The following is a 14,325-nucleotide window of genomic DNA, read 5'->3' on the forward strand; positions in this document are numbered from 1 at the left end:
GATCCATACTGACTCTAGGTTTCTGTGTTTTGGTGGGTTTTTTTGTTTGGTTGGGTATTTTTTTCTCTTTTATTTCTATAATAAGAAATGCAGTACTTTTGAAATAAATTAATTTTAGGAGTAGAATTTTTATAAGTAAATATTCAGGTAAATGTTTCTGCTTTTAGACATATGCTGGGAACATTTTGAATTAAGAGCAAGCTAAGGGTGGAGTGCTTTGTTTGTTCAAGTAAGTGTTAACAGCCTACACAACACAGCTGTGTTTACCATCCTCAGTCTCCAGCATAGTTGCAGAGGATGAGGGTTTCCAATTGACCAGCATTTCTCCACCATCCCTTACTGCCAGCTTTCTCCAGTTGCACGAGGAACTGAAATAATGAGATAAGCTTCGAATGTCACACAACAGAAGTTGTTAGCAGATGAGCAAGTGTGCTGGCAAACCTTCTTAACACTATTAATTCAAATTGGAAGTGTGACTGACCTGTGTCCTGTGTCCTTTACACTCAGAATGAGCGCAAAGTTTGACTGCTCATGTCAGTTAATCCAAAGAAATGCCATTTAGAAAAAGCAGAGCATTACCAAAATGAGGATATTAAATCTCCCTTCTTGAAAATGTGTGAAAAACAATTTACGAAAAATAAATTCTCATGACATTTTCTTATTTCAGAATGTAGGTGATTACTAATAGCTAATAAACTACATGAGGTGATGGCCTTGAAGATACTATGGTATCAAATATAAACAGGTTGATCTATGAAGTTGCTGCCAATGTATTGATTATATATTTATATCTCATTATTACATTTTTAAAACTATAAAGCTCTAATTTTTTCCCCTGCATTTTCCCATGTCACCGTGCTATTGTAGATGCCTCTCTGTATCTATTCCTCTTTTCGCACCTGCTGTTTCATTCCACACCCATGCAGCTTTTTTCTATGTTCTTCCATATGTATTACACCCTAGTGTCTGTTCTGTCTGCTGTGACAAAGAGAGGTCGTCTTTTCTGTCTGGACCTAGACAAATTAATTCTTCATACCTTTACTCTTGCAAGATGAATAACCAGACACACCAGTGTCCCAATTTAATGTAATATTTATATCCTAGTGAAAAGGTTGAGTAATCAAATATTGAAGTTTCACACACTGTTAACTCAGTTTTATGAAGAGATTTGAAGTTTCTGCATCCTTCTGTTCAACTGTTATTTGATGGCTTTCACAGAGACAGATTATTAGATCTAATGTAATTACTGTTTTGTGTTATACAAAATAAATAATGTCATAGTGTTACTAATTATTCATTATTGCTAGTCAGTTAAGCAATTATAAACTTCTTTTTACATCACATGCGAGTCAGAATAAAACATTTGAATCTTTCTGTGCCCTAAGATTTAATTGTTAAAATAACGATAACTCTTGACTAAATGTAAATAATTAATGAGTACATAGGATTCTGTGGTTTTGTTTCCTATTTACTGTTGCTGTGCTCACAGAGTCACACAATTATTCGTCACTTGTAATCTCATTTAAAATTTTGTTCATGATCTCTAGAAGATTCTGTGGATTTTAAGGAGAAATTTTAATACTTCTTTAATTAAAGCCTAAAAAAACATTGCTTCTATTTTAGTGCAAAGCTCTAAGGAAGAATTTTTTTTGGGCAAAAGTCTTAGTTCTCCTTTCCAGTCAATGAACATATGTGTGGATGAGGAATTTTCTGAGTTAGAGGCATGGAAAATGCTGACAGCTTGGCAGCAGCTTTGAATTTTTCAATAAAATGATAACTACTTTTGTTCTGTTCCAGGAAGCAGCTTCTAAAACACTGCTCTGAATCTTGCATTTAAAGATCCTAGGAGCTCTAACTTTCCCTCTGTTTGGTGTAATGTAGATAACAAATGTGATAATGGAATAGCAAGCTCACAGGATATTTTGTGTAGTTTTAGTATTGAACTAAGTAGCTTTTAATCAGAATCAAGTTTTAATTTGTAAACTTGAAGGTGAAGTTACTCTTGGAATTTGCAAAACCATTGCAAACTCAAGCATAGAATATTATCCTGTGTCAATAGAAGGGAAAGTGAAACGAGGTAAAATGTTAATAGACAATCTACAGCTGACAGAGATTTTTAGTTAGATTATATTTTAAGTGGATAGTTGGAATCTGTGGAGCATAGCTATCATAAATCTGAACCATAAATGATCAATCATCCGGATATTTAGAGCACTTTACTGGTACAAAATGTGCTGCCTTCAAGAGCTGTTGCCATATTTCATTATGTCCTGGGTTCAGCAGTAGCAGTCAATTTCCTCCTTCTTAGTAGCTGGTGCAGTGCTGCATTTTTTACTTTCATCCTGGGAATAACGCTGATAATACTGATGCTTTTAGTTGTTGCTGAGTAATGTTGACTCTGACCAAGGACTTTCTGAGTGTCATGCTCTGACGGGGAGGAAGGGAAGTAGGGAGGAAGCAGAGACAGGGCACCTGACCCAAACTAGCCAAAGAGGTATTCCATACCACAGCATGTCATGCCCATTATATAAACTGGGGGAAGTTACCTGAAAGGGCTAGATTAATAGTTGTAAAGCCTTTTAAGAACTTAAAGCCATTAGGCCAGTGAAAAGCATTTTATTATTGTCACTGCTTATTTGAAATACTAAATAAAGAAATCAGAACAAAATAATTTGCTCCAGTTTTCTGGTCAAACTTCTTTATTTTAGTAATAATTCTATTAAAGATATTATTTTGCATTAAAATATAGTGCAAGGTTTATTCAGGTCATTTTGATTGAAGATGGCGCTGAAAATGAAACTTGGTTTGGGAATTTTTTCCAAGTCACATGCAAAAAGTCACATGCAAGTCATGCAAGTCACAAAGAAAATCTTAGTTGGATATAGAGTTTTCTGGCAAACCATTGCAAAGCTGGTATCTACCATCAAAATACTTATTCAGGTTACTTTGCAGATCTAAGGAGAGGGGTTTGTTGACATTCTGTCTCTCTACTGAATGGAGTACATAGATGGTGAAGATTATCACCTATCTTGGGCTCCTGCTTTGACTGACCTGCACTGAATATATTTATTTTTATTTATGGATTACAGTTTTTACAGGTTTATGAAAAGTGTGATGCTTCTGGGCAGTTCTGGAAAAGCTTTTTCACTATATTGCTGATGTAAGATTTGCAATTGCAGACTAGGTGACTACTGCTAGTTTACTGATGAAATATAGATCTCATGTAATTCTGATGTGTATTTTTGAAGATCATTAATTTGCATGTGTGTAATTGCTAGCTATTATGCTATGAAGCATATGTAAGTCTTTACATTAAAGATACGCCAAAGTCATTCTTTATCATGAGAATGAGAAGTGTGTTGAGTTAGCCTAGGTTAAATGCAGTGCAGTGCCTTCATTGCGCATAATCACTGAAGTGGCTGTAGTTTGCAGTATGTTTTTAAAGTTCAATTCAGTTCAGTATCAGACATGAAATATTTAATATCTCCTAGAAGAGATCCTAGAAAAAAATACTAGATGAAACTCTCTTGACAAATTATGTTGTGCGTGAAAATTACAGTTGCTTGATTTTTTTTCTGTTCCCTTTGCTTACTCTTACTGATTTGTTTATTTAGTAGTCACCTATGCTAATGAAGTATTTCTGAAGCATGCATTTCTTCGTCTTAAAGAGTAATTCTCAATTCCAGTGGAAAATGTTTTTAGTTTCCTGTTAGACAGCACTGGTAATCTCACATAAGACTGCAAATCGAGAGTTTTCAGGGCTAGTTTGACTCTGCCTTCACTTAAGTGATAACCAGAAATTATATTTTATTGACGCTTTTACACTGGTTTTTGAAAAGAAAAAAAAAAAGAGAATAGAAATATTCTGCAGGACAGCTTTTTGTCAGGCTTTTTTAAAGCATAGCTCCAGTTTAGAATATATTCATATGTCACTATTTAAACTTTAGTACTCACATATGGGCTCCAAATTTTACTGAAGATTTATGTTTTTCACTAAGCATACCACTTAATTTGAAATTTAATTGTAAAGGGTGATACTCTTTATTTCACTCATGGTTAATCTAGTACATCAAGCCAGTTTATTATTCAGCGTCTTCTTAGGTAATGCAAATATTTTCTATTTGATTTGACATGTATAAAAAAAATACTAGAATGCCTTTAGTAGAATGTGGAAGTCAAGCTTCTGTTCTTAAACTAGGTGTTCAACACAAGCTGGAGCTGAAAATGAGGTGGAGTTAACAGCAAAAATACAGTTGCCACTGGAGCCACAGCTGAGCCTTTCATGTTCTTCTGTGTAAACTCAGCCTAGACCATACATCGGGCTGTGGCTTATATTGGTTTATCCTGAGTGTACTGCCTGCAGCATTACCTCTGGCTGAAACCTCCTGGCAGACTAAAGGTTTTATAAGTACAATTAGTGGCCTGAAGTGAAATAACTTTGTGGACTGAACCCAGTTTCTGGGAACTTCGTTATAAAAATTCCTTCCTAGATGGTGTGAATTGAGAGCTGTGGAGAATCTTCTGGTCCTTCTGCACAACGCAGAAGCATACGGATGAAACAGGATCATCATATATTCCTCTATTGCTATGCTATGCATTCATTAGTGGGTAACAAATATCATAGAATCATAGAATCATAGAATAGTTAGGGTTGGAAAGGACCTCAAGATCATCTAGTTCCACCCCCCCCTGCCATGGGCAGGGACACCTCACACTAAACCATCACACCCAAGGCTTCATCCAGCCTGGCCTTGAACATATATAAAAGTGTATTTTTTCATGCATTTCAAATGTAAATAAAAATATTGAAACATTGAGCCATTTAACAACAAAATTATATACCTCTTTCTTAGAGTAAACATTTGCAAGCTTTAGACTAAATAAATAAATCAAAAGTCTCATTTTAGGGAACCCATTTTCTCTTGCCACTCAAAACACAGACCTAGTTTATGCTTGCTGTGTCTGCAGTTACTCAATTCATCAACAAATTTGAGAAAGAAAGAAAGCAAGCAACTGATTTCCCCTCAAATTCAGGTTTCCAAAACTCTTATGCGGTAGCCTGACATGCTTTCTTTTCTTTTCTGTATATGAATTAAGGACAAAATACCTGCATAGATATTCCATCCTTTCTGTTACTGGTATGTTTCTGATGAGAGACATTCAAATCTGACTGACACTGGCTGATTATTCTGAAATAGATGAATATATATGCATAAAATATATATTCAGACTTACGTTATGCAATATATAATTTATAAGATCTAGACCACATATAGAGGACATTAAAAACTCCATATATTCCATGTATTTTTATATGGGTATATGGAATATCTGCTACTAAGGCTTTTTGCTGCTAACCAAATAGACTAATTCTAAATGATCTTTGGAAATCAAGTCAACAAGACAAAATAGAGAATCAAAAAGTCTTTTTTGTAAATGTTCATATCTAAGAGATACACTAGCCTACAGTTTTTGCAAAAGAGTATTTATAGTGAGCAATAAAAGTGAAAAAAATAGGCTGCTTTAAATAACTCTGCCTGTAACAACATCCTTTGAATCATTGCGTATGATTTTTAAACCATAGCTATGACATCAACAGTGGCTGTGATTGTATTAGTTTTTTTAATTTGTATCAAGGCTGTGCTTTGAAATGATTTTCTGGATGATGTGCACTTATGTGTTGGTTCACATCACTGAGCGGTCTTGGATTACACAAGGTGTATTCCTTTTGGATTAGACTAAATTGGAAAATGTCCTACAGGAGTGCAGTTTGTGTACTTCAGCATGTATTGTTCAGTCTGCATATGGGACCAATTACGGACTAGGCAAGGTTAAGACCTCTGAAATGCATGTGTTGTGCACTAACTGTTAAAACGTTACAGTTCTGTTCTTATTGCATTGCAGTAATTGCTAATATGGTATAAATTGAACAAATAAATTTTAGCCTGAGACAGAACCTCAGCTTTTTTTTCAGACTTTGTCTTTTGTCTTTGCGGCATAGGTTCATGGGATTTTCGCATGTGAAATTCACAAGTTTATTAAAAAAAAAAAAATCAATGTAGGGGGAAAGCACAGGAACAACTTATCAAAGTGTGAATGCAGATGTGGCAGAAAACATTAAATCAAACTTTTTTCTTTTTTCAGGAAAGAACAGTAACAATTAGGAGACAGACTATAGGAGGATTTGGATTAAGTATAAAGGTAGGATGGGGTTTCGGGGTTCTTTTTTTCTATTACTCCCTGTTACACAAAAAGTGTCCTTGTATATAGTTAATGTTACTTTTAATGAGGACAAACTATATTTTAGAGGACTAGAAACAAGAGAACAATCATATTATAGGACATAAGCTACTGTCCAGTAGGTAAGCCAGCAGCTACACTGCCCTATGGACTAGAAGGCAATGTAAAGATCATTCTCTTAAGATTTAAGCTGAGCAACTCTAATAAAATTTGATAGGAGAGTTGAAAAGTGTTTGCAACTACACAGACTGTACTTTTGTTCACAACAGCACTCTAATTCAAATGGTTATTAATGAATGCTAAATTACACTAGCAGACACATGGAACAGCCAGTAAGTTCATCATCAATTCTCCTGCAAAGGATATCACATTAATTCACTGCAATTCATTAGTAGGACAGAGTGTTACTGCTTTTTCATATTTATTTTGCTGTAGATTAACCAAAGGTAGAATTTATCAGGCTACATGTTTTTGCTTTCTTCAGCAAGGCTTAGGAACATATATATGTGTAGCTGATCCTTTTTTGAGGGAGGTGGGAAGGGTTAATAATTTTTGTCATCAAAATCTATGCTTTTGAAAACCTGTCATAGTTTAAGCCCTTTCCATAGTTTTGAATCTCAGTGTAGACAACACAACATTAATTCTATCTTCTAGACACAGCAGTCCTCAGTCTTAAGATAGCAATATTTCACATGAATGCAAAGAGGCTTAAATTACGCATACAAAGTGAATGTATAGACTTTCCTGTGAACATCTGCTAGTGCTGACCTTGTAAAAAGAGACTCAAAAGAGGGATTAATGTGCATTTGTGTTGTCCTTGATAAGAATATTGCTGAATAGAAATGCTAGTTATTAAAATATGTCTTGGTACACTTGCCGTTATCTTCTTTACCCACTGAAGACCTCTAATCAAGGAAAACTAATTGCTATTTTGTGGCCAAAGTTTCTCACAAGTTTAGTCAACATTTCACAAGTTATTTTCCTCTAATATAAGTTACATTTCACTGAATAGTGATGAAGTAATGAATATCAGTGTAAAATGACATATAGTCTGAATGAGGTTTGATTTAGCTGGTGCCAAGAAATAACTGGTTACAGTAAGGACTTTTGAGGTTTGGAGAGCAAATCTCATTAAGAGTCACCAAAATTAATTTCTTAGGCATACATTACAGTGGATTAACTTTTAGAATTAAAATTGCTAAGCAATTCAATATTATTATTATTTAAGTATCAGGTACATTTGTATAAAATAAAATATCACTGAGAAATATAAATTAAATAGTGAATGTGCAGTGGTCTTTCTTAAATTAGTGGAGTGAGATATTCTAAAATTTTTAGAGCAAGATGTCCATTGTTCTGCAGAAAATCCTTGGAAGTTGCAAAACTATTTAAAAGTGCCAAAACAGATTGTTATTTCAGCCCAGACAGGAAAACAAATCTTGTTTCCACAGGGAAACAAAACAAAACAAAACTCCTATATCGAGTGTACTAGAAGAGCTGCAATAGAATTTACAAATAAAGGCTCTAAATTTAAATTACTTATTTTATTGCATATATATTTTGATCAGTATTACTCTTAAGTAGTGGAAAGGTGAAGCTACCTAAATTCAGAGTTGAATAGATTATTTCTTTTAAATTTTTGGAATAACTAACAATAAGGTTATGGAATCCCTTCAACAAATATATTAAATAGAGAAGATATCTCTTTCAGCAAAGGAAACAAACTTACTCAGGTGATGTAGAATAGGTAGTGAAAATGGCAAGTAGAATTCTATGTGTATTAAACAGTATTATTTGTTTCTTTTTAGAAAACCAATAAACATGGAACCTCTTTTGCTAGATCCCATTTTTAGTAATCCTATACTCTCAAAACCAACGATTGACAAGCAATTGGATAGTCAACACAATCTAAACACAATAATTAATATAATCTGCTACTATAATTTTAAGATAGAAGTAAGAAACAACTTGGAATTTAAAGTAATGTTCTTTGTAGTTTGGTAAGCAAACTTTATGAAGACGTAATGAAATGGACTTTTTAGGTATGTCATGAAATGTCAATCTAAAGTCCAAATATTCTAAAGAGTGCTAGTTTTCTTTTTTAAAAGGTACCAATCATGGTATGCTTCCTTTTGCAGATGAGTAACAGTTTGTTTCTTTGTTTTTTGTTTTTTTTTTTTGAAGATACTTAAACTTTAATAATGGACTTACATTTATTATTAGTTTTAAATAGAAAAGTAACTATTTTTTTTAGAAGTGGGAGACTTTTCCTCCTTGTTTCAGTAACTTGGTTTCCCACAAAACCACATATTCTTGTTGTCTTGCTACTCTATGGTTACTTGAAGATGGGGGTTATCTGAGGACTTACTTTATTGAAGTGGTGTGTATCAGGGGATGCAGTTTATCTGATGTGTGAGTTATAGCAGTACAGCGATTAGTGCCACTTACTTTAAAATATTTGTGTTTCAATATGATTTTTTCTAGTTTTGGCATTCAGCTTTTTAAAAAAATCTCCTTCTGAGATTGATTTACACAAGATCTGAACTTAAGCCCTTTAAAATATTGCTTATAATCCACTCTTTGAAGGTGTGAAAGAACAAAAGAAAACCCATTTTTTTATTTTGCTGTTCTTTATTTTACTGAAATTAATTGTAAAAGTGCAATTGAATTTGAAGCAGAACTGATCTGGTTTACACTCTTCAGAAGGAATTATTTTCTAATTTCTGAAGCCCCTTTAGAACTCTCAGTAATAAACCTCTCTGTGTGAATGAATAGTCATGGAGTTAGATGTAGAAATTGTGTAGTGTAGTGTTTCAGTCATTTATCACATCTCCGACACGTTTGTGATTTGACACAAGCTGCTAAGTATGACGTCTGAAAGAACATCATGTTTCTCAGTAATTGGAGTGTAGAGTTCTTGTGGAAATAGACAATAAAATTGATAGTTCATTAAATAAATTAAGGTTTGCAGTTACAGTCTGACTTCTGGCTACCAGGACACTGTACACTGCCATTTTCCTGACTGTGTTGTTTGTTCTTTTTAAATGATGAATAGCATTGCACGTCTGCAGAGATTCAGTATGACTTTCAAAATCTGACTCAATCAAAAAAACTCTTAAAGCAAGCATATTCACTTGTCCTGCTCACACTTACGTATATACTTAGATGATTCTTTTTCTCTTCATTCTGTGATATTTTTTCATTAACACATTTTCTCTGTGTTTCAAATCGAAACAATAAAAAAATAAAATAAAAAGGCTAGAAAGCTTTAATTAAATAGATGAATCATCTAGCTTTTAGTTTAAAAAAATATCTTTTCATCTTTAAAGGCTTGTGTACATGATTCCTGGCACAGTTTTAGCTTATACTAACTAATATTCTTTTAGACAGCCTTTGAACACAGTTCAGAGCTTTACATGGACTACTTCCAATAGGCAACATGTATAATGTCGCCATTTTTCAGTCGGGAAGATTATCCTCATAGACATTAGCCATATTGTGCCAATAGACCTTAAAGCTTTTTTTGTTAGTTCAATAAATGTTGCCTTTTAGTATGAAATAAAAATGTCACCTACATTGTCTGCAGATGCTGAAGTCCAACAATTGCTGTAAGGCTTTATAGACTCCCTCTGCTTAGAAAAACAAAATAGTAATTTTCTTATTATACTTGGAGCCAAACACAAAGCCAGCATTTGTCAGTAAAAGTTGCTAGCTTTAGTTCCATATTTTTCAATACTAAAATTTCAGAAAAAAACCCTCATGTGTAAAAAACTGGCTTAAGAAAAAATCTTTAGAACTATATCATGCAACACTTTGAGAGGAAATGTGGGTAACCTTCCATCAGTAATGGCCAACATCCAGGACAGTGACCTTCAAACAGCTGTCAGTGATTAGAGCTTCCTCTTCCTTTTCTATCAGGACCACCTCCACAGGTGTGTAGCTACCTTTTTTTCAAGCTCATCCATGCCTGCTTAGGGAGAAATGACAAAGAAAATTTGCATCACAAAGGTGATTAGATTGAGTGTTAGAGTCTGTTAGAGGTCTGAGCCCTTAAGACTTCAGCACCATTACTCAGCATTACTTGACTTCTGGTCTGAGATCTTAACTACATTTCCACATTTAGAGGGATGGAAAATTTAAAACACTGGAAAAGATCCATTGTCTAGATAGGTGGTCAACTATTTTCTCTGAAAGAGAAGAGTAAGCAAATACTTAACCAGGATTCCTAGGAAAAACAACAGTGTGGCAGACTGTAATTTCTGAGGATCTGAATTTGTACAGGTTACATTCAGGCTTACATGTTGATATTCTTTACAGAGGAAAGAAGTATTTGTGTCTTTGTGTGTATATGCCTTTCTCTTCCTTTGAGTTTCCTTTTTGTTTAAGGTTTGTTTTTAATACATTATTCTTAAGCACCATAAATGTTTCCAGTCCCTACAGGATAAATTGAATGAAGCAGCAGCAGTGAATTGCTGCTGAACTGTTGAATTACTGTCTAGCTTTCCTTTATTTACCCCGATTTATTGAATACCTACTGTTCCATTTCGTAATGTTTCCTTTTTGATTCCTTGTTACTTATTCCACTGCTTTGCTCACTCTTTGTGCTGGTGTAGGAGGGACATAAACAAACAAAGGCTACCTTTGAGATGAAAAGTCCAAACTTGCTTTTCTTGGGCTTTTGTTTACCTGTTTCTTGCCAGCATGAAAACTGATCACAGCATGGCTGCCATTGTAGTGCAATGTCCATTTTGCTTTTTGCAGGACACAATTTCATACATTAATCTCTCCAGAATTCACAGGAGCTAACATTCTTTTTCTTCAAGTCTTGTAGAGGTTTGAACAACATTCAAATCACTTCCTGAGCTGACGATAGCAACTGAGAACTTCTTTATGAGAGGCAATAAGGAATTAAACAAACAAAAAAAAAAAAAAACCCCATAAAATCCGAAACTTGATTGGGATTGTTTGTTTAGTTTTGGGTTTGGGTTGGTTTTGATTTTGCTTTTGGGTTTTTTTTTTAAGAAAGAGGAAATGCAGAATAATTATTTTCTTAGTCTCTCTGAAACCAGCAGGTAGAGAAAGGGTAAATGTAATTTTAAGTAAAGAGATGTTCCTAGTGACTGACAAAATTGCCATTTATTCTGTTTTCAGGGTGGAGCAGAACATAATATTCCAGTGGTCATTTCTAAGATTTCCAAAGAACAAAGAGGTGGGTGTCAGATTAGTACACTGTGTTTTGATGTGCTCCTTATAACCCAGTGCATTAAGTCTTGAGACTCTCCAGGAAGTGTTAAACAGATGCTTTATCTCTCCATGTTATTATGGTCTCCATCCTCAGAACTGTTCTCTGAAAAATTACATAATTTATATTTGGAATGTTTTGTAAACAGTCTTCTACATGATTTATTTATTTTTTTTTAAGATTTCTTGTAAGGCATTATTTTTAAGGAGAGAAATAATAAGTTATATAGAGAATAAAAATGCTTAACAGGTTTAACTTTTGTGGCTTTTATTTCCAAGTGATTATTGCCAGGAAGCTGTAGCAGATCAAATATTTGCCCATTAAAGCATGGTAACACAAGAAGAGAATTCATGTCTTTTTATACTGGTTAGTAGGGTAGTACTTGGACAGAGGTATGTAATGACAGAACCTTGATAATACTCGTGTGTTGTTATTAGATGTGCTGTGTTAAGCCTTTGCAGCAACTCCTACCTAGAAAAACTGGTGCTGCATAAAGATGTATTTTTAATGCAAGCAGAACTGATGCTGAATTGGTTTTGAAGTATTCTTTTTGACTGGAAATGTTTTGAAATTACTGGAATGATATACTATGTACTAGGAAGACAGATAATGGTTAAATGACTCATGATGTGTGCAGTGATAAGAGATGAAGGTTGTGAAACAGTACTAGCATTGGGTATTTAATGCCTGTATTAAGTTTGTGTATATCAGTGTACATTTGTATAAGGTCAGAAGTGCAAACTTGGAAGCATTTCCTTCCATCTGTTATGCAGTAATTTTAGGATCCTGATTCTGCACAATTAAAACGTGCCAGGATAAAAAAAAAATCATATTTACCCAAACAGAGAAAGAGAGGTACAGAGGGATCAGGATACTGAGAACTGAAAGCCAGACCTGAAAGGCAGATGTGAAAGTTGTATGTAGGGAGGCTATAGAGCAGCGTGGAATGAGCCCCTAAGGAAGGCGGTAAGGTTAACTTTAAGAAGTTATACTTGTGACTCTGTGTTTTCCAGTATACATATCAGAATGTAATACATAATAGCGTGGCATATATTACGTACACTAGCTATTAAAATGCTATTAAGAACTGCAGAAAAATAAAAAATTTAATTGAGCACACAAAAGTCCACACTTTTTTGGTCATTTTTCTGCTGCAATCACTGAGAGTTTTCTCTTAACCTCAATACCTGTCTAGATATAATCTCCATTACTGCTTTTCATAAAAATACTGCTGACTTTTAGAGCTAGTTTTGAGGGACATTTCTTGTGCAACTGTCTTGTGATATCATGCCATGCATCTGTACTAGGATACAGACACAGAAAATGCTGTTTAACCCAGAAGCTGTACCTCAAAATTCTGGAGGCTTGGTTCTGCCGTCCTCCCTATTGACTCCAGCTCTTTCTTTGGACCTTTAAAAAAGAATGTGATATTTGATCCAATTATTAAAACTAGTAATGCACGTAAGGAGCTTAGGCTAGCAGATTAGGTTGTGTGTTAGTACACGTAAGCCCAGTGTCTGACAAATACTGAGATATGCATTTAAGAAAAAATAAATAAAATAAATTAAAATGTCAATCCTCCAATAATTTAAGCATCCTTCATTACATGTATCTAACAACAACAGTCCTTCAAACACATATTGGAATATTATAATTTATGTCAATATTGATTCCAGTTTTACCACTCGAGTAACTACAAGTAAAGTCTTTTCTAAAAAGTGTCTTCTGTGATGTTTTGGGATAGTATAGATAGATAGTCCCATACAATCCCTTAACATTCCTTAGTTCTCATGTTAGGGGTTATTTATTTCTATATAGACACTTAAATAATCTTGTTATATTTCTTGTGTATTTATACAGTATATTTGCATTAGATAGCTCTGTAACACAACACAATATTTAAAAATTGCAACTTTAAAATTAGATTTTATAAATTCCCTTGTGATTTATAAAGTATAGATTTGTTTTAAAAATAAAACTCAGTTTGACTGGTGATTTTGTACAATACACTGATTGTCTAGCTCTTCAGCATACAAAGTGTTATCCATCATAAATCTCCATAGAGTTTACCAAAGATGCAGGCTCTAAGGTGCCTTTGGTAAAAGCTTACAAGTTAAATTTGTCATTCATATGTAGCTCTGGAGTCTCCCTGTTGCATTTTCCTTGGAGTCTATGAGAAACGGTCTCTCACAGGCAAATAGGACCTAGTCCTGCAGTCATTTTCTATTAGGAAAAGTATGCCATACCTCACCATAACGGCCTGAAATGTGTTAATGACTGATGGAATATGTTTCATAGTCTTATATTGGGCTGGGTAACACTGATATGCCAGTATTTTGGGATTTAAAAAAAACCAACAAACATCCAAATAATTTATTTGGGAGTTGATTGTTGGGTGTTTTATTAGGGTTTTGTTTAAATTTTTAAAAGATTATGTAAAAACATTAAATAGGAATATATGTACACAAAATGTAGGATATTTTCTACAAAATGAGTAAAAAATATGCTTTCTGTTTTCAGCTGAACTTTCAGGTTTGCTTTTTATAGGAGATGCAATTCTACAGGTGAGTAAAATTGCAAGTTCTTTTGTTTATATTTTTCTAGAAAAGTGAAATGAAATGTATACTTATGAAATGTAGAGTAAGTCTTCTCTTTATCTTTTTAATAACAGATTAATGGAATTAATGTGAGAAAATGCAGACATGAAGAAGTGGTGAGCATTTCGGGTTTTTTTGTCTACCTTTTTTCTTCTGTAGTGATTGAGATGGTAGTGAACACTGATTGCAGTCTGCTGATATCAGTTGTACTATTGTTATTTCTAAACAAATATGTCTGTACCTTCT

The 14,325-nt window shown here is 33.9% G+C and overlaps 1 protein-coding gene across 8 annotated transcripts in view; it reads left to right on the top strand.

Annotated features, from left to right (window-relative positions):
• SNTG1 (syntrophin gamma 1) overlaps nt 1-14,325 on the top strand; it is a 331,430-nt gene that overhangs the window by 188,244 nt on the left and 128,861 nt on the right. For all 8 annotated transcript variants that reach the window (XR_010610185.1, XM_065668239.1, XM_065668243.1 and 5 more), the window contains exons 4-7: nt 6,145-6,201; nt 11,392-11,449; nt 14,003-14,046; nt 14,154-14,195. Coding sequence is in view for 7 of the 8 variants with exons in the window: in XM_065668239.1 (XP_065524311.1) it covers nt 6,145-6,201; nt 11,392-11,449; nt 14,003-14,046; nt 14,154-14,195 (201 nt within the window). In the remaining variant the exon portion in view is untranslated. The remainder of the gene's footprint in view (nt 1-6,144; nt 6,202-11,391; nt 11,450-14,002; nt 14,047-14,153; nt 14,196-14,325) is intronic.

Source organism: Lathamus discolor, chromosome 2 (genome assembly GCF_037157495.1).
Source record: "Lathamus discolor isolate bLatDis1 chromosome 2, bLatDis1.hap1, whole genome shotgun sequence".
Lineage (NCBI taxonomy): Eukaryota > Metazoa > Chordata > Aves > Psittaciformes > Psittacidae > Lathamus > Lathamus discolor.